General features: G+C 44.6%; 1 protein-coding gene across 3 annotated transcripts in view; it reads left to right on the top strand.

Moving 5' to 3' along the window:
• The window catches only part of ARHGEF3 (Rho guanine nucleotide exchange factor 3), a 612,175-nt gene that overhangs the window by 558,593 nt on the left and 26,426 nt on the right, over positions 1-27,156 (top strand). The window contains exon 1 of one of the 3 annotated variants that reach the window (XM_063940850.1): positions 1,288-1,717. The exons of the other annotated variants lie outside the window; for them this stretch is intronic. Coding sequence (XP_063796920.1) covers positions 1,628-1,717 — 90 coding nt within the window. The 5' untranslated portion in view covers positions 1,288-1,627. Of the gene's footprint in view, positions 1-1,287; positions 1,718-27,156 lie in introns of those variants that run through there. 3 annotated transcript variants of the gene reach the window in all.

Here is a 27,156-nt window from a genome sequence, read left to right as displayed (position 1 = left end):
GAGTGGGAGCCTGCACCTCCAATCCGCTCTGCCAGCGAGTGGGAGCCTGCACCTACTATCAGCTCTGCCAGTGAGTGGGAGCCTGCACCTCCTATCAGCTCTGCCAGCGAGTGGGAGCCTGCACCTACTATCCGCTCTGCCAGTGAGTAGGTGTCTGCAAGCCCTATCAGCCCTGCCAGTGAGTGGGAGCCTGCACCTCCTATCAGCTCTGCCAGTGAGTGGGAGCCTGCACCTCCTATCAGCTCTGCCAGTGAGTAGGTGTCTGCAAGCCCTATCAGCCCTGCCAGTGAGTGGGAGCCTGCACCTCCTATCAGCTCTGCCAGTGAGCGGGAGCCTGCACCTACTATCAGCTGTGCCAGTGAGTGGGAGCCTGCACCTACTATCAGCTCTGCCAGTGAGCGGGAGCCTGCACCTACTATCAGCTCTGCCAGTGAGTGGGAGCTTGCACCTCCTATCAGCTCTGCCAGTGAGTGGGAGCCTGCACCTCCTATCAGCTCTGCCAGTGAGTGGGAGCCTGCAAGCCCTATCAGCTCTGCCAGTGAGTGGGAGCCTGCACCTCCTATCAGCTCTGCCAGTGAGTGGGAGCCTGCAAGCCCTATCAGCTCTGCCAGTGAGTGGGAGCCTGCACCTCCTATCAGCTCTGCCAGTGAGTGGGAGCCTGCACCTCCTATCAGCTCTGCCAGTGAGTGGGAGCTTGCAAGCCCTATCAGCTCTGCCAGTGAGTGGGAGCCTGCACCTCCTATCAGCTCTGCCAGTGAGTGGGAGCCTGCACCTCCTATCAGCTCTGCCAGTGAGTGGGAGCCTGCACCTACTATCAGGGTATCGGATTAATCGACAGTGTATAGGTCAGCAGTCATTAGGTCAACACCATATGGTTGACATGCATTAGGTTAACAGGTGCAAAAGGGCGACAGATGAAACATTGACAGTGCTTATGGTCAACAAGTCCAAAAGGTCGACATGAAAATTGTCAACGCATAAATGGTCGACACATTTCTTGGGGTTATTTTGTCCCATCTATTGGGAAGAGTAACCATGCCCGAAGCATGGTGAGCAAAGTTTATACTGATGGTGGTTAGATAACAGGTAAGATATTGCAGTACATTTGGGACAAAAGAACCAAAAGATGTGTCGACCATGTGTGTGTCCACCATTTTAATACCGGCCTTTTGTGCTTGTCAACCTTAAGCACTGTCAACCTTTTGTACCTGTCGACCTATTGACTGTCTACCTAGACATTGTCGATCTGTTAATCCACACCCCTTTCCTGCAGGAACACCAGCCATAAGCTTAGTGATGTGTCTGGCTCTGCAGCCGGCGGTGGTAATGATCTGATGAAGTGCACTGCTGGCTGAGTCTCACCCACTTCCTCCCCCGTGCACTGAGCAGAGAGGAGGAGGGGTCTGTGCGGTGAGTGGGGTGTACGATTACTGCTGCAGCTGACACCAGAACGAGACGCCGCTGTCCTCCTCATCCAGCAGCAGGCTCTGCAGTCAGCAGCCCTGGTAATGCACAGCTGGATTCCTCCTCCACCACCATTACCCTGGAGGTGAGGCTGGGCTGTCACCTTACAGTGTCACACTCAGGATCCACTGTGACCACCGACACTACCAGCCCCAAAGCCACTATGGTGGCGAAGGATTATCCCTTTTACCTCACTGTCAAGAGGGTCAATTTAACCCTAGAAGTGAAGACTGCGACCACGAAATCAATAGAGGTAATGCGGGAGATTGTGATCCTTGTAGTGTGTCTCATAGGAGTGCTCGGCTGCAGTGTGCAGAAGGGAAATGAATGAGACATCCTCCATCTGGACTGTGATTAGAGTGCATGCTCTTGGGCTAGGGAGACCACGTTCACATTCCTGTCTCAGTCCTCCGTGACTGCAGTCCTGATAGCACTTGTGACAGAGAACTGGCAACCAGCAATATTATTATCACACTTGTTTCATAGAGAACGATATCGTTTAATAATATTTAATTTTGTTCCCCCTGTAGTATCTGCATAGGACAGTTTCTAGCTAGCTTCTCATTTGGAAATGTTATATTTATGTATTTATGTTTAGCTGCTGTAGTTTAGCATTATTTGTGTTTTGATATTTGCTTTTCAGTTACAGTATACAGTATTTAGTTACAGTATACAGTAGTCAGTTACAGTATATGTACAAGGTTAAATTGCGATTACTGGTGGGTTCAGGATGTGTTCTCAGTAATGAATGTGTTAATGTAGCAAGTGTCCTGAGCAGTAAGGCTGGTGCTAGACACCAGAAATGTGCCACTCAAGCAAGACTGCAAAATAGAACAATTTGCAAACAGACCTGTCTGAACACATCTCTTTAGAGGCTTCAGATGTCAACAAACCTGTTTTTTCTTTATTCGACTCCCACTTTAGAATTACCTACCACCTATACTAGTGCTTAGCCTTAGGAGGACCCTGAGACCCCAAACACGAATCATTTCTAATGTAATGTTCTTGCAAGTGATCAGATCCTAACCATACCGATGTCAGCACACCTCTAGGCTACATAAGCCTTTCACATTAATATCGGGTGTTTATGGGTTGTTTTTTTTAATGCAATTTAACCCAATGTGAATTGTTGTGTAAAAAGAAATCGTTGTACCAAATGAGACCACATTTTGATGTGTGTTTTAACTTGCACTGCATTATTTTGCTTGGTTTTTGTTCAGTCAGTCTCAATGGCAGCACAATGTAAAGAAACATTTATATCAACATTTGACTTGACCAAAATAACATCCAGTTTTGTCTTAGACACGTTTAAATAGAGCAGATGGTATGGACTTGGAAAAACATCTACAACACAATGCAGTTTGTATGCATTGGAATTTGCAAAATATATAGTATACACTGATATTTGAGTGTGTTGTTTTTTTTTCATGCCCAGTATGCTTGTCGGTAACCATACATGTGTGATCAGCTTTATATTTTTGACTGTTTATTTGCACTCAACTTGCAATTGTACTTTAAACTAGAAGTTAAACGGTAGATGCTAGAATCAAGTGGGCTAAGGGACCTTTTCCGTCTGGGGGAGGAGTCACAACACAAGGGGGAGGAGCAAGGCCAGCGGGATAGTTCCTCTACTATCCACGCCACCAACTATTACCTTTAGTAATCAGGTGGCGAGCGGAGCGAGCCACCGAGCCCGAAGCGTGGCGAGCGAAGCGAGCCCGCAAGGGTACTTTTCGGGTACCCTGTTCGCCCATAGCTCCTCCCCTAGATACGTCAGAAGGTCCCTTCTCCCACTCCGAAATAGAATCAACCGAAGTTAAACGCCAGAGCTTAACTGTGGCTCCTGCTATCTATCTATCTATCTATCTATCTATCTATCTATCTATCTATCTATCTATCTATCTTTGTGTGTGTGTATCTAGATATATCTTGTAAGAATGCAATAAATCAGAATTCACTTTTAGTCAAACTAGAATGTTGTTAAATATGAATTCTGGACCATTTATACCTCTTGTATAAACACAGGTTTGTGGTGGTTTAGTTACTGTGCAACTTCATGTGAGCACTCAGCAGACTGGTGCTGGTGACACTGCCAGGCACAGCCTTGTACAAGAGCAGCTCGGTTCTTTGCTGATATAAATATTCTTCACAGTCTCTTGAAGAGCAAAAAAACTTCAAAGTACATTTTGTCTGCATGTAGCTATGCGTATAGTATACAAGAAATTTGTGTTTAGAGTTGTCTTTTTATTGTATTATTTTAGTGTTGTGCATATATATTGTGGATCATTTCTAAATAGGACATGTAGTGAAGTGTAAATAGGCTGATGGTGAGTTAAATTAGGCCGGTTTGCAGAACATATCTTTAATAGGTTTTGCACTGTACAGGTTCTGTAACGCAGTATATACAAGTACAGATGATGCAGAGTTGTACGCATTTTGATCACATCTACATTTATGGCCAAAGGAACATAGCTAGGCTGTGAAGGGCGCATGTGGATACAATATTGTTAGCTATGCAGACCTAGGGATGGTATCCGGATACCGGCAGGCAGAATACCACAGTGGCATCCCAATGCGCATAACCCTGACACCTATTTGGTAAGTCGACTATCCCTAACCCATAACCTCCCTAACCCACCTTACCTGCAGCATGAACCTAACCCACCCCCCACCTTTAGTGCTTAACCCTAACACACCCCCAAGCAGCCTAACCCTAACCCTCTGCCGTTAGGGTTAGGCCCTTCTTAGGGCCTAACCCTAACCTCTTCTCCCCTCCTATCCCCACCCCTGAAGCCTAACCCTACCAGACATACATACGATGAGGGTGTTAGGATTCTGGCACCAGCATTGTGATCTATGTCAGTATGCCGGCGCTGGTCTTCTGACCAGTGTCAGAATTCGGACTGCCGGCAACCCGATTACCGGTATGCTGACCGGATCCCCAGATCTAGACGCAATCCTAAGTGCACCTGTTTCCAGGCATAAAATACACCTACTATGCAGTGACGACATGTAAAAAACAAAGCGTACAAATAGGACAGTACAGATGGTGTATTGACTTGCATTACTGCCTCACAGCACTGAGGTCCACGGGTTCGATTTGCACCATGAACCTACCTGTGTGGAGTTGGTATATTCTCCCCATACTTGCGTGGGTTTCCTCCGGGCGCTCCGGTTTCCTCCCACAATTCAAAAATATACTGGTAGGTTAATTGGTCCCCAACAAAATTAACCCGTGTGTGTGTGTGTGTGTGTGTGTGTGTGTGTGTGTGTGTGTGTGTGTGTGTGTGTGTGTAGATGTGGAAGGGAATATAGATTGTAAGCTCCGCTAGGGCAGGTCCTGATGTGAATGGCCAAATATTCTCTGCAAAGCACTACGGAATATGTGTGCACTATTTAAATAACTGGTAATAAATAAAATATGATATGCATGGAACTGTGCAGTGCAGGAATACTTACCTTATATCCTTCAAAAACTATGAGTTAGGCCTACATTGTTTTGTGAGTGCAAATGTTTATCCTTTGCATCCTTTGTCACCAAGTCATTTATAAAACTAAGCATGTGCAGATATATTCATATCAAGATGGCAGACTTATTATTATTATTTCTCTAACGTCCTAAGTGGATGCTGGGGACTCCGTAAGGACCATGGGGATTAGCGGCTCCGCAGGAGACTGGGCACAACTAAAGAAAGCTTTAGGACTACCTGGTGTGCACTGGCTTCTCCCACTAAGACCCTCCTCCAGACCTCAGTTAGATTCTTGTGCCCGGCCGAGCTGGATGCACACTAGGGGCTCTCCTGAGCACCTAGAAAGAAAGTATATTTAGGTTTTTTATTTTCAGTGAGATCTGCTGGCAACAGACTCACTGCAGCGAGGGACTAAGGGGAGAAGAAGCGAACCTACCTAACAGGTGGTAGTTTGGGCTTCTTAGGCTACTGGACACCATTAGCTCCAGAGGGATCGACCGCAGGACCCGACCTTGGTGTTCGTTCCCGGAGCCGCGCCGCCGTCCCCCTTACAGAGCCAGAAGCACGAAGAAGGTCCGGAAAATCGGCGGCAGAAGACTTCGGTCTTCACCAAGGTAGCGCACAGCACTGCAGCTGTGCGCCATTGCTCCTCATGTACACCTAACACTTCGGTCACTGATGGGTGCAGGGCGCTGGGGGTGGGCGCCCTGAGGGCAATAAATAACACCTTGGCTGGCAAAATATACATAATATATAGTCCCAGAGGCTATATAGATGTAAAATTACCCCTGCCAGTATCACAGAAAAACCGGGAGAAAGTCCGCCGAAAAGGGGGCGGGGCTTCTCCCTCAGCACACTGGCGCCATTTTCTCTTCACAGTGCAGCTGAAAGACAGCTCCCCAGACTCTCCCCTGTAGTTTTCAGGCTCAAAGGGTTAAAAAGAGAGGGGGGGCACTAAATTTAGGCGCAATATATGTATACAAGCAGCTATTTGGGGAAAAATCACTCAGTTATAGTGTTAATCCCTGCATTATATAGCGCTCTGGTGTGTGCTGGCATACTCTCTCTCGGTCTCCCCAAAGGACTTTGTGGGGTCCTGTCCTCAGTCAGAGCATTCCCTGTGTGTGTGCGGTGTGTCGGTACAGCTGTGTCGACATGTTGGATGAGGAAGGTTACGTGGAGGCGGAGCAGAGGCCGATAAATGGGATGTCGCCCCCTGTGGGGCCGACACCAGAGTGGATGGATAGGGGGAAGGTATTAACCGACAGTGTCAACTCCTTACATAAAAGGCTGGATGACGTAACAGCTGTGGGACAGCCGGCTTCTCAGCCCGCGTCTGCCCAGGCGTCTCAAAGGCCATCAGGGGCTCAAACAACGCCCGTTACCTCAGATGGCAGACACAGATGTCGACTCCAGCGTCGACGAGGTTGAGACATATACACAATCCACTAGGAACATCCGTTACATGATCTCGGCTATGAAAAAATGTGTTACGCATTTTCTGACATGAACCCAAGTACCACATAAAAGGGGTTTTATTTTTGGGGAGAAAAAACAGCCAGTGTTTTGTTCCCCCATCAGATGAATGAATGAAGTGTGTAAAGAAGCGTGGTTTTCCCCGATAAGAAACTGGTAATTTCTAAAAAGTTACTGATGGCGTACCCTTTCCCGCCAGAGGATAGGTCATGTTGGGAGATATCCCTTAGGGTGGATAAGGCGCTCACACGTTTGTCAAAAGGTGGCACTACCGTCTTAGGATACGGCCACCTTGAAGGAACCTGCTGATAAAAAGCAGGAGGCGATCCTGAAGTCTGTATTTACACACTCAGGTTATATACTGAAACCTGCAATTGCCTTAGCATAAATAGTGCTGCTGCAGCGTGGTCTGACACCCTGTCAGATAATATTAATACGCTAAAACAGGGATAATATTTTGCTAACATTGAGCATATTTAAGACGTTGTCTTATATATAAAGGATGCACAGAGGGATATTTGCCGGCTGGCATCCAGAATTAATGCAATGTTCATTCTGCCAGGAGGGTAGTAGAAACCCGGCAGTGGACAGGTGATACTGCATTTAAAAGGCACATGGAGATTCTGCCTTATAAGGGTGAGGAATTGTTTGGGGATGGTCTCTGGGACCTCATATCCACAGCAACAGCTGGGAAGAAAATTTTTTACCTCAGGTTTCCTCACAATAGCCTAAAGAAAGCACTGTATTTTCAGGTACAGTCCTTTCGGGGTTCACTACGGGTGGCCGGCGGTCGGGCTCCCGGCGACCAGCATCCCGGCGCCGGGAGCCCGACCGCCGGCTTACCGACAGCTTGGCGAGCGCAAATGAGCCCCTTGCGGGCTCGCTGCGCTCGCCACGCTACGGGCACGGTGGCGCGCTACACTATTTTATTCTCCCTCTATGGGGGTCGTGGACCCCCACGAGGGAAAATAAGTGTCGGTAAGCCGGCGGTCGGGCTCCCGGCGCCGGTATACTGAGCGCCGGGAGCCCGACCGCCGGCAAACAGAAGACCACCCGTCCTTTCGGCTTCAGAAAAGCAAGCGGGTCAAAGGCGCTTTCTTTCTGCACAGAGACAAGGGAAGAAGGAAAAAGCTGCACCAGTCAGCTACTTCCAGGATCAAATATCTTCCCTCGCTTCCTCTGAGTCCACCGCATGACGCTGGGGCTCCACAGGTGGAGACAGGTGCGGTGGGGGCGCGTCTCGGGAACTGCAGGGATCAGTGGGCTTGCCCACAGGTGGATCCCTAGGTTCTGCAAGTAGTATCACAGGGATACAGGCTGGAGTTCGAGACGACTCCCCCTCGCCGTTGCCTCACATCAGCCTTGCCTGCTGCCCTCGGAGAAAGGTAGTACTGGCGGCAATTCACAAGCTGTACTTCCAGCAGGTGAAATCAAGGTACCCCTCCTTCAACAAGGCCGGGGTTACTATTCCAAAATGTTGTGGTACCGAAACCAGACGGTTCGGTGAGACCCATTCTAAAATTGAAATCCTTGAACACTTATATACGAAGGTTCAAGTTCAAAATGGAATCGCTCAGGGCGATTATTACAAGCCTGGAAAATTTCAGGGTATCACTGGACATCAAGGATACTTACCTGCATGTCCCTATTTACCCTCGTCACCAGGTGTACCTCAAAATTGTGGTACAGGATTGTCATTACCAATTCCAGACGTTGCCGTGGATCTGTCCCCGGCACCGAGGGTATTTACCAAGGTAATGGCCGAAGTACTTATCCCATACTTGGACGATCTCCTTATAAAGGCGAGGTCCAGGGAGCAGTTGTTCGTCGGAGTAGCACTATCTCGAGAAGTGATACAACAGCACGGCTGGATTCTGAATATTCCAAAGTCGCAGCTGGTTCCTACGACGCGTCTACTGTTCCTGGGTATGGTTCTGGACACAGAACAGGATAAAAAGGGTTTCTCCCGGAGGCGAAGTCCAAGGAGTTGGCGTCTCTAGACGGAGACCTCCTAATACAAATACAGGTATCGGTGCATCTATGCACGCGAGCCTTGGGAAAGATGGTAGCTTCTTACGAAGAATTTCCATTCGCCAAGTCCCATGCAAGGATCTTCCAGTGGGATCTGTTGGACAAGTGGTCCGGGTCGCATCCTCAGATGCATCGACGGATAACCCTGTCTCCAAGGGCCAGGGTGTCGCTGTGGTGGTGACTGCAGAGTGCTCATCTTCTAGGGGGCCGCAGATTCGGCATACAGGACTGGGTCCTGGTGACCACGGATGCCAGCCTTCAAGGCTGGGGGGCAGTCACACAGGGAAGAAACTTCCAAGGCCTATGGAAAAGTCAGGAGACTTCCCTACACATAAATGTTCTGGAACTATGGGCCATTTACAATGCCCTAAGTCAGGCTAGACCCTGCTTCAACACCGGCCGGTGCTGATCCAGTCAGACAACATCACGGCGGTCGCTCATGTAAACCGACAGGGCGGCACAAGAAGCAGGATGGTGATGGCAGAGGCCACAAGGATTCTCCGATGGGCGGAAAATCATGTGTTAGCACTGTCAGCAGTGTTCATTCCCGGAGTGGACAACTGAGAAGCAGACTTTCTCAGCAGACACGACCTCCACCCGAGAGAGTGGGGACTTCATCCAGAAGTCTTCCAAATGATTGTACACCGTGTGGAAAGGCCACAGGTGGACAGGATGGCGTCCCGCCTCAACAAAAAGCTACAAAGATATTGCGCCAGGTCAAGGGACCCTCAGGCGATAGCTGTGGACGCTCTGGTAACACCGTGGGTGTACCAATCGGTGTATGTGTTCCCTTCTCTGCCTCTCATGCCCAGGGTAATGAGAATAATAAGAAGGAGAGGAGTAAGAAGTTCCGGGTGGCCAAGAAGAGCTTGGTACCCAGAACTCCAAGAAATGATCTCAGAGGACCCATGGCCTCTGCCGCTCAGACAGGACCTGCTGCAGCAGGGGGCCTGTCTGTTCCAAGACGTACCGCGGCTGCGTTTGACGGCTTGGCGGTTGAACGCCGGATCCTGAAGGAAAAGGGCATTCCGAAGGAAGTTATCCCTACGCTATTTAAAGCTAGGAAAGAAGTGAACGCAAACCATTATCACCGCATATGGCGGAAATAGGTTGCGTGCTGTGAGGCCAGTAAGGCCCCAAAGGAGGAATTTCAGCTAGGTCGCTTTCTGCACTTCCTACAAGTCAGAGGTGACTATGGGCCTAAAATTGGGTTCCATTAAGGCCCAGATTTCGGCTCTATCGATTTTCTTCCAAAATAGAACTGGCTTCACTGCCTGAAGTTCAGACTTTTGTTAAGGGAGTGCTGCATAGTCAGCCCCCGTTTGTGCCTCCAGTGGCACCGTGGGATCTCAACGTAGTGTTGGATTTCCTGAAGTCGCATTGAGTTGATCCACTTAAATCCGTGGGCTACAATACCTCACGTGGAAAGTGGTCATGCTGTGGGCCTTGGTGTCGGCCAGGCGTGTATCAGAATTGGCGGCTTTGTCAAAAGCCCTTATCTGTATTTTATATGGATAAGGCGGAATTGAGGACTCGTTCCCAATTCCTTCCAAAGGTGGTAGCAGTTTTTCATGTGAACCAACCTATTGTGGTGCCTGCGGCTACTTGGGACTTGGAGGATTCCAAGTTTCTGGACGTAGTCAGGGCCCTGAAAAGTATATGTTTCCAGGACGGCTGGAGTCAGGAAAACTGACTCGCTATTTATCCTGTATGCACCCAACAAGCTGGGTGCTCCTGCTTCTAAGCAGACTATGGCTCGCTGGATCTGTAGCACGATTCAACTTGCACATTCTGCGGCTGGACTGCCGCACCCTAAATCTGTGAAAGCCCATTCCACGAGGAAAGTGGGCTCTTCTTGGGCGGCTGCCCGAGGGGTCTCGGCTTTACAAATTTGCCGAGCTGTTACTTGGTCGGGTTAAAACACTCTTGCAAGAGTCTACAAGTCTGATACCCTGGCTGAGGAGGACCTTGAGTTTGCTCATTCGGTGCTGCAGAGTCACCCGCACTCTCCCGCCCGTTTGGGAGCTTTGGTATAATCCCCATGGTCCTTACGGAGTCCCCAGCATCCACTTAGGACGTTAGAGAAAATAAGATTTTACTCACCGGTAAATCTATTTCTCGTATTCCGTAGTGGATGCTGGGCGCCCATCCCAAGTGCGGATTGTCTGCAATACTTGTATATAGTTATGGCCTAACTAAAGGGTTATTGTTGAGCCATCTGTTGAGAGGCTCAGTTGTTATCATACTGTTAACTGGGTATAGTATCACGAGTTATACGGTGTGATTGGTGTGGCTGGTATGAGTCTTACCCGGGATTCAAAATCCTTCCTTATTGTGTCAGCTCTTCCGGGCACAGTATCCTAACTGAGGTCTGGAGGAGGGTCTTAGTGGGAGGAGCCAGTGCACACCAGGTAGTCCTAAAGCTTTCTTTAGTTGTGCCCAGTCTCCTGCGGAGCCGCTAATCCCCATGGTCCTTACGGAGTCCCCAGCATCCACTACGGACTACGAGAAATAGATTTACCGGTGAGTAAAATCTTATTTATTATTATTATTAATAATAGTAGTTTATTTAGATAGTGCTTTTTTGTAAAAGGACTCAAAGCACTTTACATTTTCAGGAAATAAACCATACTACAAAGAAGCCAGCCATCTTGGGCACGCTGCAATGCTGCAGCTGGCAAATACAAAATATGTGGAAAAAGGGGGGGGACTTGGACTGCACATCCTATTACTAAAGATATCAAGAGGTGCTATCATGCTGAGGCTTCTAATACTATGCTGGGGGAAGAGAGATGCAGATGCACACTCTTAGCACTAAGAACACTGATAGTAAAAATAATTGAAATAAACCCTCACAATTAACATGGAGTATAATTGAAGTTCTTAGCACACATTTGCGCAAATATGCGGGCCCATGTACCGCGGCCAGGTGACTTCATCACATGGGTCCCTAACATCCCTAATACTATCACATTCTATAAATTTATACAGGACTTCCCTCTAAATAGGGCCTTATCAATGTGTGATCTGAAATGCAGGAACCCAGCTAATTAAAGCAGCTGAGGGTGAATGGGAGGAGTGCCAATCCAGAGGAAGGAAGCCTTGCCTTCCAGTGTACAATATATACACAAATATAAGGGAAAAAAGGGGGGAACCTGGATTGCACATCCTATTACTAAAGATATCAAGAGGTGCTATCATGCAGAGGCTTCTAATACTATGCTGGGGGAAGAGAGATGCAGATGCACACTAAGAGTGTGCATCTGCATCTCTCTTCCTTCGGCAAAATACAAAATATGTGTAATATAAAGTACAGGGCAGCCACAGAATCATCATTTCTGGGGATTGTTCATCCCACCCAAGAAAGTACCAAGCATAGGCCCTGCACTACTACTGCAGAGAACGTGGATGTTCCGGCTGAAACCAGTTATGATGCACACAGTTGTGATTTATCACACTGCATTAATATTCTTATATAGGATTCTTTCTCATGAGGTTAGTTTGTGTTTAGGACCAACTTGTACACTTTGGGACTGTTAAACATTTTCTCAAACCCATTACTTTCTATGAGGAAATTCTACATTTGTATTGCGAGTTCAGGGTCACAGAAAAAAGTTGATTAATCCCCATTTGAAACCAAAATTGTAGGACATACGCTTAATATACCTGGTCACACTCTCTGACTTATTTATTTATTATTTATTTATTAGCAGTTTCTTATATAGCGCAGCATATTCCGTTGCGCCTTACAATTAGAACAACAATTATAGAACAAAACTGGGCACAGACAGACAGAGGTAGGAAGGCCCTGCTCGCAAGCTTACAATCTATAGACTTAACATAACCTACTGTTATTGTTTGGCTTATTATGTGTTTAGCGTCTTAACTAGTTTTACATATTGTTATTCGGTTTGCAGTCTATGTACATTGTGCTATTAACAATGGCTTGTTATGAATTTAGCTTCTCTGCTGATTGAATGTTCAGTTTCCGAAGGAGAAGGAGGGTTCTCCCAGATAAGCGGTCTTGAAAAAGAATGAACTTTGTTTTTTCAGGCACTTCTAGACATGTAGCAGCTGCCAGAATCTTTCTGGGATCAACAGGTTTCCTCAGTCTTTGAAGAGACTTTTACAGCCAAGGAGGCAGCATTCCAGGTCCAATGCAGCAGGGATTATCAAAGCGGCTTGTGGTCAGAGGCAGGGAGACTCCATGTACCAACTTGTCTGCTCCTAATCGGAAACTGGTTGCAGCACCTAATTTTTGTCAGTTTGCTGTCCAGCAGTTTTCATAAGTGTCACCGTTGTGTGTTTTTTTTTTTTTTTTGGTTTTTTTTTATAAAGGACATGTTGGTTAATGGCCCTGACAGGCCAGATGTGTTCATCATGCTACTGGACCCACCTTAACGCTTTTTCCCGTTGGCATGCTTCTACTATCTTTTAAACATTTAAACGGTTATGGGATTGGAAGCCTATAGTCACTTGTACTCAGGAACATTTGTATTGTGTAATTCTTTTTTTATGTTCTGCCTGCTTCATTTATATGTGTTCACCAGAAGTGAATGCAATGGGTTGTTTTTATTTATTTATTTATTTATTATAAGTAATTTATATGGAGCACACGCATATCCCACAGCGCTATTATTATTACAGCAAACTGTTGCAGCTTACATTCCCTACACAGACACACACATACAGACTAAGGTGAATGTTGTGTCAGAAGCCAGTTAACCTACCAGTAGGGTTTTGCAGGTAGGACATACAAACTCCACACATGTAGCATTGATTGAGAATTGAACTCACCTTGACCTCGGTGCTGTGAGCCAGTAATGATAACTACTATTCCCCTGTGAAGGCCAAGTTTCTTGGGAGGAATCTGGAGTACCTGTAGTAAACCCACGCAAGTACGGAGAGAATATACAAACTCCACACAGTTAGGGCCATGGTGAGAATTGAACCCATGACCTCAGTGCTGTGAGGCAGTAATGCTAACCATTTCACCATCTGTACTTTCAAGCTATACCCAGGGGCATACCCAGCCATTCTGCTGGCCAAGATGGACACTGAGATGGCATCCCTCTCACCGATTGTCCAAAAAAACACATGAGAACATGTGCTTCCAAGGCAATTATTGTCATTTTAAACAATTAATGTGCTGCACAAGACAGCTGCCCCACATTGCCTCATTGTCATAGTAGATTTACTTTTGTATAAATTATTTATAGTGCTTGTTAAATAAAATATCAGCCATGCTCTCCGTTGGAACAGTGCTTCCCGTTTGCAAATTATAATATAAAATAAACGATTAGTCGTTTGACTTTACCAAGTAATGACCTGTGTACTGAATGTCTCTCAGGCATGGGTATATTTAACAAGAACTCTATATTGTTTTTTAAAAGAATAATGACCCCTTTAAACATATGACATTGCAAACCTACTGTATATATGTATGGAGGCAGCAGTGCTGATTGTCATTGCAGAAATGGGCAGTTTCTGATTACAGAGACAGAATAGTGATTGAAGTCCACAGTTAAAAGAAGCAGGTGTGATCTGTGTTTTTTTTTTTTGTACTTCGCTCCGCTGTGTGTTGTTGGCATGTCCACTTTAAGATTTGTTCATTCCAAATCTCTGACTACGTTTATGACCTTGTCTGTAGTATTTTTGAACCACAAGGATGACGTAGTGGGATGAGAAAGGGCTGGTGTTCTGAATAGAAGAAGAGATACTGTGTGTTCTTCAAGGTCTTATCGTTCCTTGTGTTCTTGCATCCACCACAATGTTAAGAGGAGGCGATTGTGCATTTTTATCTCCACACAGGACATGTCATTCAACATACTTCACAGAATAGTAAAGAAAGGTCAGGTTCAGCATTTTCTGACAATCTGTGTGCTATTAATAGGGCAATTGTTGAGCTAGAAGTACTCCCTGCAGTGTTACTTGGATACTGGCCTCAATAGCGTGCAATCTTTCCACGTCACCTGTCTCGGTACCAATATTGAACGTAACCCTAGCTCTGTCACATCAAGGTTTTGTTCTAGCCCTAAACAGTTCTATTCACAATTGGGAATTTTCTCTCTCATTCCCTGGTGAGTGTATTCTTTTTGGGGCCATATTGCATCCTAGTTGTTGCTGTTCTACATGATGTGAGTGCCGGCATCACCTGGATTTTAATACAGGTGGATGGAACGCATTGTTTACAAAGGGCTCAGTATTTGGTACTCGGGTCTCTCAAATTAATGTAAGCAGGCATCAAAAACAATCCAACGTTTCAGTGTATTTGTTTCACATTGTCATCAGGGATCCCTCATTCATTGTGCAAGGTCACGCCCTCATATATATAGGTGTATTTTTCATGTGGCATGTCCCAAACACATGACAACTTGCTTTTTATTTTAGGGAAAATACATCTTAACAATAAACATTTACTGTCTGAAGAATCAATATGCCTAATTTGTCAATAGGGTATGTATTTTACAATGTGCCGTGAAACATAGGTGTCAGTTCTTAGTTACTTTATAAGAACCTTATATATAGTACTTTTCGTAGATTGGGTAATCTAAAAATCCAGTACAGCAGGTTGGGTTTACCAGAGGTAAATGAATATAAAGTATCAGACAGTACACCACTGGAAATTCAAACATATAAAAGTGTTTATTTAAGCATAAATAGGGAGATATAGTAGCATTTCAGGCAGTTTGGATGTCTGCTTGGCAAAAAGCTACATGCGTACAGTACATACATTTACAGCTACTTCACATACGACCCAGACTCAGGGCAATACTGTGCATTTGTTAACATGAGGAAGCTGAAACAGGTCACTGGCGGCCGCATTTATACGGAAAAGGGTAGAATCTGTTCTGATAACACTTTGCAGCCTTAATTAAATGTAATTTATGAAGAGCGATAAAAAAAACTCAGTTTGTTTCTTGTATTTAAATAGTCTCAACCCCTTCTGCAAATCCGAATAACCAAGGAGATAAAGGTGCGGCACGTCACAGAGGAGCAAACCTCTGACTTGGAATCAACGATGTAGGTTTTTCCCTCTTCAGGGTAAGCCGGTGAGGATAAACAGTGAGGGTTGGATGTTCTTCCTCTCCCTTCTGTGTTGGGAATACTGTGTCAGTTGTCAGATTGATTAAGTCCAACCTCATCATTTCACATGGGACTTCAAACAACTTGCTGCTAATTACTTTCTGGTTACGGATGATCAGAGTGGCTTTTGAACCAGTAAAACACAGTGGAACTGCCTATCCAGCTGGTAAACACCCAGCCCTCCTAAATGAACCCTTTTACCTCCCTTTAAATGACATTGGCCACCATAAAGTACAAACAGTCATCTCAACCATGATAATTGGATTTAAACAAACCGTGTTATTGATGGAGACCACAGATTTCCTCTGGGAGCCCAGCCACTGAGCGCATAGTTAATTAAGCAATGATAAAATAAAATTATTCAATACAAATCACATCCGTCTCATCAATATTTAAAGTGCTTGCACTCATTGCATGTTTCCTGGCCCTTGTTTTGTGCTTCTTCTTTTTTTTTTTTTTTTTGATGGTGTTTATAAAAAAATAAAAAAATTTCAAACTTGTAATAATCAACATAAACAATTGGTTGATTATTATATATTTGGGGAAAAAAATATTTTTGTATTGTGACAAATCAACAAAGTTATTGAGAGCAGCCTCTCATTTACTATGTATTGAGCAGGATCTTGATGGAAACTACTAATTTAAATGATCAGCTTGAGGCAGTAGCCAATTCCATTTGCTATGTTAACTATATCAAACTGAATAGACTGGTATAGTATAAGTAATAAGCATGGCTTATGTGAAGAGAGCTGTATAACTATCCCGCTTTTGTCTTGTTACAATGTCAAATTGTTTGAAGATGGCTGCATAATCCTACTGGAATATGCCAAGTATTTATCTATGAAATTGTATTGCTAAGGTCTTTTGGTGTTTCTTCATAGTATGGTTCCTCAAATAATGAGATATAGTTAATCAGCAGACCAGATTGCAGAGATACGGTAGGTTCGGCATAGTTTGCGGTTAAGATCCCGGCTGTTGCAATCCCGTCCGTCAAAATCCCGACATTGGAAGCCCGGCAGGGTCATGATACCGATGCCAGAGACAGCCATCTGGTGGTCATTCATACCAAACCTGGTAGTTCCACGTTTGAGCAGAGTGATCAGAAAAGAAATGGGAAACATAATACTTGTCTTACGTCATATGGAGATGATGGGACAAGGTGGCGGATGATTATGGTGTTTAAGTCCGTTTTAGACTGTAAGCCTTTTCTGGTGCATTGACCTCTTTCTGCATTTGAACTTATTTCCCATGATTGTAATAATATATATTGCTCCTCTACTCTATTTATGAAAAATTGTACCAGTTGGTACTGATATTTGTGTAATATAGATGTTTAAGGGGTCTATGTAAGCCTTGGTGAGAGGTAAAGTACCAGCCAAACTGTCATGTTACAGGCTGTGTTTTAAAAATGACATTTAGGAGCTTGTTGGTTGGTACGTTATCTCCATCCACTTTATCTCTCTCCAAAGCTTACTACATAGGGCCTAATTCAGCAGCAGCGTTCGCATGCTAATGCACGTGCGCACACTGGGACATGCGATGGCATCTCGCATGTGCAAACTTCTCTGCCTGATTGACAGGCAGAGGCGTTTGAGGGGCGGGAGGGGGTGTTGCATTGGCATTTTAGGGGCGTCACAATGGCGTTGGTGGGAAGGGGGGGGGAATGGTCCGGACAACGCAGGCGTTGTTGTCCCATGCAGCTGCTGCGAGTCAAAATATGGCGGGTAGCCATCTGCCTTAGCAGCTAGGCTAGGTAGGCAGAGGGCAACCCTAAACATGCAAAAGCATCATCACCGTGCGATGCTTTTGCATGTTTGCGGGGGCAAGACCCGGCATGCGGGGCGGACTTGCCGTGTGCTGGGCGTCCCCTCGCATGTGAGTGTAATGGGTCGTAGATGTCCTGTGACATACACTTACTGCTCTGTGATTGGCTAGAGCATACTATAACGTGAATCTTTAGTAATGTAACCAATTGCATTGCTACCGGAACCTGTGGGTAAGAGCCTTGTGGTAAGTATCACGGTCCTATGACAACTATAAGCATTTTGGGGCATGGTGTATGCTGACATTATGGGTTTGTATTGTGGCATTATGAGGCTACAGATGGAAGTGTGTATGAATAATAGTTGGGGTTGCACTTTATAATGCATCAAGTACAGTATGTCCTATTACCTCAGAAGATATGTATCAAGTATGTACTTTTACCACAGCATGTATGCATCCAATGTATCCATTTACCACAGCATGCATGCTAAATATTAACTGGAAACCACAATAAGTATAGCCTTTTTTGATTTACTACTTGCTTTTGAAATATACGGTATATATGTATTTTATACTGTAGTACTATAGCTATATTTGTCTAGTGCCATGCTATTTAGCTTTTCCTTGCCACTTGCATATTGCTCTAAATCAAGGGTGGGGAACCTGCGACCCTCAAGCTGTTGTTGAAATACACAGCCCACCATGCCCTGCAACAGTTTTAGCATGGCCAAATAGGAGAACTGTGACAGGGTATGCTGGTATGTGTAGTTCAACAAAAGCTGGAGGTTCTCCACCCCTACTCTAAATGGACAGTTTCACAAAATAAATACAAATGTTCAGGTTTCCAAGTCTACATCTCAGCCCCCCCATATTCAAAATCATATACACCATTATACACTACTTTGGCTGTATAGTACAGCTCAGAACATACCCTGTCTGTTTATATGGCCCATACCAAATCAGGGTGTCTGCTTCTGACCGTAAAATAATGAGGCGATACTGAAGGCTCGGCTCCCATGTTTCTGTATCAAGAGAAAAATGCTTATTGTCAGACCTATGCACCCAGTGCTTCTCCTGCCTGAGGCAGGTGTCTCTTCTCCCCTGCTCGTACTCGTGGCTGTGAAACAGGACAGGAATGCTTAACTTCAAATACCTCTCCGAAGGCATCCTTAGGTGCTGAGCACATTGTCACGCAAATTGTGACCTAGTGGTAGGTGTGAACGCATGGTACAGTAGTTAGAACCAAAGTTTGTCTCTCATGTTCCTGCAGGGTCTGGGACTGAGGGTAGACAGCAAAAAGGTCGACACACCTTAGGTCGACGCCAATTGGTCGACACACCTTAGGTCGACATGGACAAAAGGTCGACATGGTTTTTTTTTTTTTTGTCGTTTTCTTCGTAGAGTGACCAGGAACCCCAATTAGTGCACCGCGTCCCCTCGCATTCGGGCATGGTGCCTCCGCTCCGCTTCGCTCGGCACAGATTACCGTTCCAATCGTAGTCCACATGGATCGTTAAGTATGAAAAAGTTCCAAAAAAGAAAAAAAATCGTAAAAAACTCATGTCGACCTTTTTCCATGTCGACCTTGTCCATGTCGACCTTTTGTCCATGTCGACATTTCGGCCATGTCTACCTAAGGTGTGTCGCCCAATTGGCGTCGACCTAAGGTGTGTCGACCTTTTTGCTGTCGACCTGGAGTCCGGATACCGTTTCTGCATCACTCAGCTGAGTGAACGCGACCACTGCAAGTGTGAAGAGAGGAGAGAAATTTCTGTTCCACGGGAATAAAAAAAAAAATGTTTTGGTGCTTTGAGACCCTAAAGAGTTTTAAGAATGGTGAATTGTGTACATTCTTACTGCTTTTTATTTATTTTAATTGATTCCATCGGTGACACTTGGTTATGGAAGACCACGGTAAAGATTTGTTATAGGAGTTCACACGTTTTAAATTCATGCAGTGCAAAAATAATATAGCTTTGGCTACAGAGCCATGCGTATATTAACATTTATATGGTGCCAGCATATGCCACATCACTGCGCCACGGTGGGGAATAACATTCTCCTTAAGAAGTCAATCAAAAATGTCTCAGTTTAAAAACAAAACAATGATCAAATACTGTTATAACAATATGGATCTTGCAGGATTAGATAACATTGCAGATCCTAGTCCAAGGTTCCCCTTTGAAGAATGGGCCTCAAAGAAATGTCTACTTAAACCGTATCTGAAACCAGACCTGGTTCTCTGTTACTAAAGATTCCTTTTGATCACTTGTCCAATAGGAAATTCTCATTCTAGCAGTCGGTTACGTAGTATTCTTACATTAGACATTCAGCAAGAATCGGAATGTGGTTTAGTAGGAAAATGCCATTTCCTGCATGCTATACGTATAGCACAGGGGCCTGTGGTCTCAGCAGACCAGTTGAGCTGTCATACAATGTGTGTGGATTTTTGGAGAGATTTCACATCAGGTTCCACCGCTTTCAACTCCTCTTCTTCTCGTTTACAGTTTACTTGGAAATGTGTTTTATCAGCCAAAGACCAAAGGTTAATTTATTGTTTTCCAAATTTACATAAGATACGTTTTACAGTTTGATGTATGAGCAATTAATCTAAGATATCCTAACTGAAGTTCAGGTGTTTCTACATTATACCGTGATGCTCGGTCTCCAGAAACAACTTTATTTTTCATTGGTCAATTATGTTTTCTTAGATATCTATATCTGTATAACAAGAATATGTTTTAGAATTTCCAGCTTTGATTGATGGCGTCTCTTTTACGTCTTGTGCGGTTTTGGAATTCTGCCATGGTATAAGGCTCCGCTCTAGCATTCTGCGGATTTGGGGTTAGTTTTGCTAGTTGCAGACTATTAAAGCGAGCACCTTTGGCAGAAGGCCATGGAAAATGTTGACTTACCTCTATGCTGCGGAGTGCATTTGATAACTTGTAGGTTAAGTGGAAATGAATATGCTGACCTGATCCAACATCTCAGAATAATAATATTCCGTTTCACTTCTTTGACCCTTTTGTAAATTTGGGCTAATAGCTTTGCAGTAAATAACTGGTAATAATGTTCAGACAACTCAAATTCCAGTCATGTGTTTGAGGATAGAGAACTATATGTAGCTCCATAGAAATGACAAAGAACAGAAAAACCACAAACCATATGCTCCTGTACCAAATTGTGCGGCATGTCTCTGCATTATTGTACTATCTTTCCCACAATCTCCAGCCATCCATAAATGCACACAACGGGGCTTATTTAGTAGCAGGTTACAAACTGCAAATTATGTGCTGTATCCTGTAGCTGCTACCTGCTGGCCACACATTGACCAATGACAGCTGCTATCAGGCATTTTGAGTAATAATTCTCAGTTATAATCCAATAGAAATTCTCGGGCATGTCTGTAATCTCAGTCGGAAGATGACACCTGCTGGCCTGACTTTCCAGTCTTATTAACAGGACCCAGTTCTGGACAACTTAGCCCCCGACGTGCATGACCAAAATCTTGCACTCATCCTTTCACTCGACGTGAGTGTCTCATGTGTTACCAGATTTTGGGGACTATTTACTAAACCTTGTAAAAAGAGATAAAGTGGGCGGAGATAAAGTACCAGCCAATCAGCTTCTAACTGCCATGTTACAGGCTGTGTTTGTAAAATGACAGGAGCTTGTTGGTTGATTCTTTATCACCATCCACTTTATCTCTCTCCAAGGTTTAGTACATAGGGCCTAATTGAGCAGCAGCGTTCGCGTGCTGATGCCCAGTGCAATGTGCGCACGCACAAAAGCCGACGGCATCTCACATGAGCAAACTCCTCTGCCTGAATGACAGGCAGACGCGTTTAAGGAACTGAGGGTCTTTGTGTTGGCGTTTTAGGGGTGTCCTGGTGACGTGGGGGGGCACGGTCCGGACAATGCAGGCATGTCCGGACTGTCTGCGGGGCAAGCCGCGGTGGCATCACGTCACATGCAGCCGCTGCGAGCCAAAAGATGGCGGGTAGCCGTCTGCCTTAGCAGCTAGGGTGTGTAGGCAGAGGGCAACACTAAACGTCACCGTGCGATGCTTTCACATGTTTGCGGGGGGGGGGGGGGGGGGGGGGCAGATGGACTAAGCCTTGGAGATTGATAAATTTGAGAGAGATAAAGTACCAGCTAATCAGCTCCTAACTGCCATGTCACAGGCTGTGTTTGAAAAATGACAGTTAGGAACTGGCTGGTTGGTACTTTGGAAAGATGTACTAAGCAGTCAATAGCGCAAAGTAACATTCATTTGTATACTATAGAATTAAACAGAGCAGCTGATTGGTTGTCATGGGCAACTTCTCCACTGGCTCACCTCTCCACTGTTTTCACTGCTTAGTACATCTCCCCCTAAATCTCCATCCACTTTATCTCTCTCCAAGCTGTAATACATATGCCTGTAAGCATTTAGCAATGTATGGCCTGATTCAGAGGTGGATGCTGACTGCACACTATGCCGATATGCACACAGTTTTTCCGATGTGATAAGTAGTGCTGTGTATGTGTCACCGATGGTTACCGCACTGCGGCGCAGAACGAATGTGGGTGCAGGGAGTGTGGATTTTAGTGAGCGTTCCTAGGAGGTAAAGGGGGAGAGGGAGTAGGCAGAAGTGGGCATATCACGGGCAGCGACTGAATCCAAAGACGCTCACATAGGACGCCATGTTCAGAAGGAGAAACTGTGCCTGCCATAGGGCTTGGCACAAGTCTTAAAACACAAATTTGCTCCTCTGCAAGTGGGTGTCTATGTATGAAGAACATCTTTATTAAGATAAAGGCGCAGGTTCTGCAAAAGACACAGCCACATCCCACTCGGGCCCATAGTGTAGGCAGGAGAAAGCAGATTTCCGATAGCTTGTTAGTGGTTACAGAACACGTGTTCACACACTGTTTGTTGTATAGAATTTACTGCAACTCTCATGCTCTGCATATTTTCTTTCTTTAACAGTATAGGAATATAGATGAGCTTTGAAATATAATGCCAGCCACAGGAGCATGCTGCTCACCCCTAGTGCAGAGTGGCCGTATCATTCCATGCCACACTCCTAAATCATTACATTGAATGAGGTCTTTTCTGGAGACACAGCGGCATTAGTAAGTGGGACGATGGCCAGTAGAGTTCATCTCCCAGACATTTATGTATGGCACTGGCGAGGCGTTTTGGCACCATATAAATAAGATCTAATTCTGTATAAGATAATGATCGAATTGTTTTAGATAGTGATTTTTGGATTCGTGGCATACGCATTCTATGAAAATTGGCATTATGGGGGTTATTAAGGTTCGTTAGCAAACCAAAAAAGCACACTAATGGGCAAAACCATGTTGCACTACAGGTGAGGCAGATGTAACATGTGCAGAGAGAGTTAGATTTTGGTGGGTTAATTGTTTCTGTGCATGGTAAATACTGGCTGCTTTATTTAGACACTGCACGCGGAGCGATGTTCACTTGATTTCTAAGCAATCTGACTAGAAATTTAGAACACAGCGCTCCGTGTGTAGGGGTGCCGGCGACACTGCGCGGCCCTGCGTGTCGCTATCGCCGGTGCTAGATTGGCCTGCATCATGCAGGCACAATCTAGCACATCGCTCATTTCACCGCTGGGCGAAATTAGCGCCCCAATACCCCCCCAACACCCACCCCCGTCGTCGTCCCCTCGCTCGGCACACATCACGTTGTGCTGAGTGGGGGGAGAGATGTGTGCTGAGCGGTCTGTGCTACATCGCTCAGCACACATCTGATCACATCTCCCTGTGGGGCAGATTTATTAAGCTCGGTGAAATGATAAATTGGAAGGTGATAAAGGACCAGCCAGTTAGCTCCAAACTGTCATTTTTCAAACTCAGCCTGTGACATGGAAGTTAGGATCTGATTGGCTGGTCCTTTATCACCTTCCACTTTATCACTTCACCGAGCTTAATAAATCTGCCCCTGTGTGTACTAGGCTTAACTCTCTCTGCACATGTTACATCTGCCCCACCTGCAGTGCAGCATGGTTTTGCCCATTAGTGTGCTTCTTTGGTAACAAACCTAAATAAGGCCCTATGCCCAGAGATGGCTCCAAATTTTGCAAATTTCTGTGTTTCTTTTTGTTTTAGGTTTTTTTTTTATTCCGTGACCGTCGCACAAGTTGCCCCCTAACGCAGCTTCTCAATGTAAAACTAACACATTGATCAGGGAAGTTGCCGCAGTGACAGTTGCATTATGTATATGTGACTGCTGCATCTCTCTTACAGCTGGTAAATTGTACATTATCTTGTCTACCTCTGACTGAGAGGCCTATCAATCTTTTATACTGTAATATCTGACCACTTTAGTCCATTGCCACATGCTACATGGTGTCTACATAAATAGCTTCTCAGTTAATCACAACCCCCACAGAAGAGGCTGAGTTGCTGCCCCAGGTTAGGTTGAGTCAAATAGAAGAAAAACGTTTTAGCCCACATCAAAGCTCACACTATTTCTACCTCTGGGACACTGTGGTTTTTGAAGCTGTATTTAATTCAAAAAGTGTTTTAGAAGTGTTCACTAATTCACTGTAGTTCAAACAGGGCTGTTAGCTGGTTGGGAGTGGAATAAACGCAGCCGTTGAACAAGAGGTTTGTTTGAAGTCACAACACACTTCACTTGTCCATAAGGGTGTAGTGTCTTTTTGTAATAGGATATGTGCTGAAATATGTTTTTAGCACAACGTGTATATATATATATATGTGTATATATATATATATATATATATATATATATATATATATATATATATATATATATATATATATATAGAACATGGAAGCAGCCCGGCACTCCGTTGTCCCCGGTGGGGTATCGCTCCGGTGCCCTCCTAGGGGTATGGCAACCCCAATATGTACAGCAAGGGGGAGGCGGCGGCACTCAGAGACTTTCACTTTCAGGTAATCAAAGCAAAAAGTGCATTTTATTTGTCAACGTTTCGAGGGACGAACCCCCTTCTTCAGGACACTGCAAACTGTCCTGAAGAAGGGGGTTCGTCCCTCGAAACGTTGACAAATAAAATGCACTTTTTGCTTTGATTACCTGAAAGTGAAAGTCTCTGAGTGCCGCCGCCTCCCCCTTGCTGTATATATATATATATATATATATATATATATATATATATATATATATATAATTATTATTATTATTTTTAATTATTATTATTTTTTTTTTCATTTAAAACAATTGTTTATTCATATTCATCAGTAATACAGTGCAGAGAAAACAGGACAGTCAGTATAAACATAGGAAAAATAAACATTGAAAAGAACAAACACAGTACCTGTAATACAGAAAAAGATGCCAAATTGTTTTTTCACACTGTAACTAGAGACAGGAATGTGTGGGTAATGGTGTGGCCCAACATTTAATTATTTTATGTGTATTTATGTTTACTCATTTGTGTATTTACTGATCAAGCACTAGATATTAATCTACATTTGGAGGTATATTTTATTTCTTTTAGTTATAAGCTATTCTACACAGAGAATGTCTGTGCATTTTTTTTATTTATTATAATGAGGAACTTCCATGTGTAACTCTTGCCTAGGTGCCCACTAACCCCAATCTCCCCGAACACCCTAATGACCCTAGTTAAAGATGAGACATTAGGCTGCTTGCTGTTAGAATGCAATAACTTTTGAGTAAGGTATGTACAGTATTATTGCATTGTGCTGCAGGGAGGACTGTGACCTTATTGATTATAAGCAATATAGTGTTCTCTTCAAAGTATTTCTCTGGAAAACGGAAGAGCTTCTATTCCCTGCTGATGAAGCGAGAATCGTTTTGTTGTCCTGGAAGCTGCTGGAGCATAACGTACAAACTAAAAGGCTGGACTATTGTATCGCACCTGGGCCAAGATAGTGACTCCCTGGTTAATGTTATCCAGGTCACTGGGTCTTGTATTCCCAACACAATGGGAGTGAGTGTGAATGCAGCTCATCTTTCTTTAAGGAAGCCAAATCAAACTTGACTTTCAGTGGAGTGTGTTCTCCAGCCGAGTGTGTTAATTGGCGGTCTGTGGGTGGTCTTGTGCAGTGAAATTGAATAGAACGCTAATCAATACTTTGAGAAAATAATTTAACATGACCTGACAGCCAGAAAAGTTCTCTTTCTTTAAAACCATTAGGGGCTCTCAGTCAAATGCTAAAATCCTTGTAATAAGGATTCAACGCAATAATTTAATTCCGAGTGTAGGAATTTAGTCTGGTTTTCCCTTGCTTGCGCTTTAAATAATTGTTTGCTGCGTTTAAATGTCCTGTGACATTGACGAAAAGGAGCTGGCCATTGATTGATCCAGTCATGATTCATCAGTTGTGCTGAAGTGTAGGATGGCATGGTGAGGCACCATATTGTCTCATTCTATCTCTTCTTATAGCCTGCCACCTGAGGCTAGCTACTCAGAAATGTTCCTAGTACTCACTCATTAGTGCTTGGTTAGAATTCCAGTATTTCTTCCTGATAATGGGCATTGGGTGCCCTTGCTCTGTTAATACAAAGCTGCAGCAGCACCACCACCACCTAATACCCTTTTCAGACAGAAAACCCAGCAATTACCTGGCATTTCAGTGCCAGGTCATGTTGCCGGGCTCTGTCTGACCCACCCTTCACACAGAGAAGCAAATTACAGAGTCCAGGATTTTGACCTTGTAATTTGCGGATCTACCAGCGGTGCAAGTATGCGGGTACGCCCGGATACGGAGTACCCTTAAGAATCTGGCAGCGGGTAGTACCACCTGCCACACACTTTGCCTTTTATCACAATTATAATGGGCCACAAAGCAACAGGACCGTGGTGCTTGGCAGCATGACGGCTTCTCCCACTTTGTCAGGGTTACTGGGGGTGTGACAGTGACTGCATTTTCCTGTTGTAATGGAGGCATTACTATATATTGTTATTAAATTGGGGACATTACTATATATTTCTATTATACTGGAGGTATCACTATATATTTCTATTATACTGGAGGTATCACTATAATTTTAGCCTTGCCTCCAGATTACCCCTGAAAAAAGGGGCTGTCGTGTGGCCACGCCGCTAGTGTCATGTAGCCACTCCCACTAGCAGCATGTCACCACGCCCCCTCACAACACATGACCACGCCCATTTCCGGCTCTCCGTACCACTAAAAAAATGTCTATTTGCACCACTGGGATCAACACTGATATTTTGTCTGTGTGAAAGGGTCAAACCGGGTCAAAATTCCCAGGTCTCCAACCCTGATAAATTCCTGCGTCAAAGTTCTGAGAATTTCAACCCGGGTTGACCCTTTCACACAAAAAAAGGACCCGTGTTTTTCGTGAAATTACCGGGTAGAACTGCTTCACTCTGTAATTTCATTTTCTGTGTGAAGGGGTATTAGAGACATTTTTGCTTTGGGTGGCCTCTGTTGAAGTTACTGTTTTACAAACCCCCCAATTGCCACCATTACCTCAGTTTTCCCTAGGGCAGTGGAAGTGTTGCCTATAGCAACCAATAGGTTCTAGCTATCATTTCTTCATTGCAGTCTAGAAAATGATAGAATCTGGCTGCTATGAGCATCACCACCATTTGTCTATTTTAGAAGCTTTAGTAAATTTACCCAGGAAGTAATGGCCTGTGTAGGAAAAACGTGTCCTACATGGTAATGCAACTTTAAAAAATGCAAAAACACCTATAATTTACCCCAGACACTGATGTCACATCTGCTTGTTTATGAAGTCATCCTTTCATAAATTGTGTTGTTTTTTAACAGTTGATATGAACAGGTATTTGTTGCTGTTAGAGTGAGATAATCTGTTAGATTATCTGTTTCACGTGTAGCAGGTCCCATTGCAGAGTCTGGGGGGAGT

This window comes from Pseudophryne corroboree, chromosome 9, assembly GCF_028390025.1.
Source record: "Pseudophryne corroboree isolate aPseCor3 chromosome 9, aPseCor3.hap2, whole genome shotgun sequence".
In the NCBI taxonomy this organism is placed as follows: domain Eukaryota; kingdom Metazoa; phylum Chordata; class Amphibia; order Anura; family Myobatrachidae; genus Pseudophryne; species Pseudophryne corroboree.
Note: the sequence above shows the minus strand (reverse complement) of the source record. Positions and strands in the feature narration are given on the sequence as shown.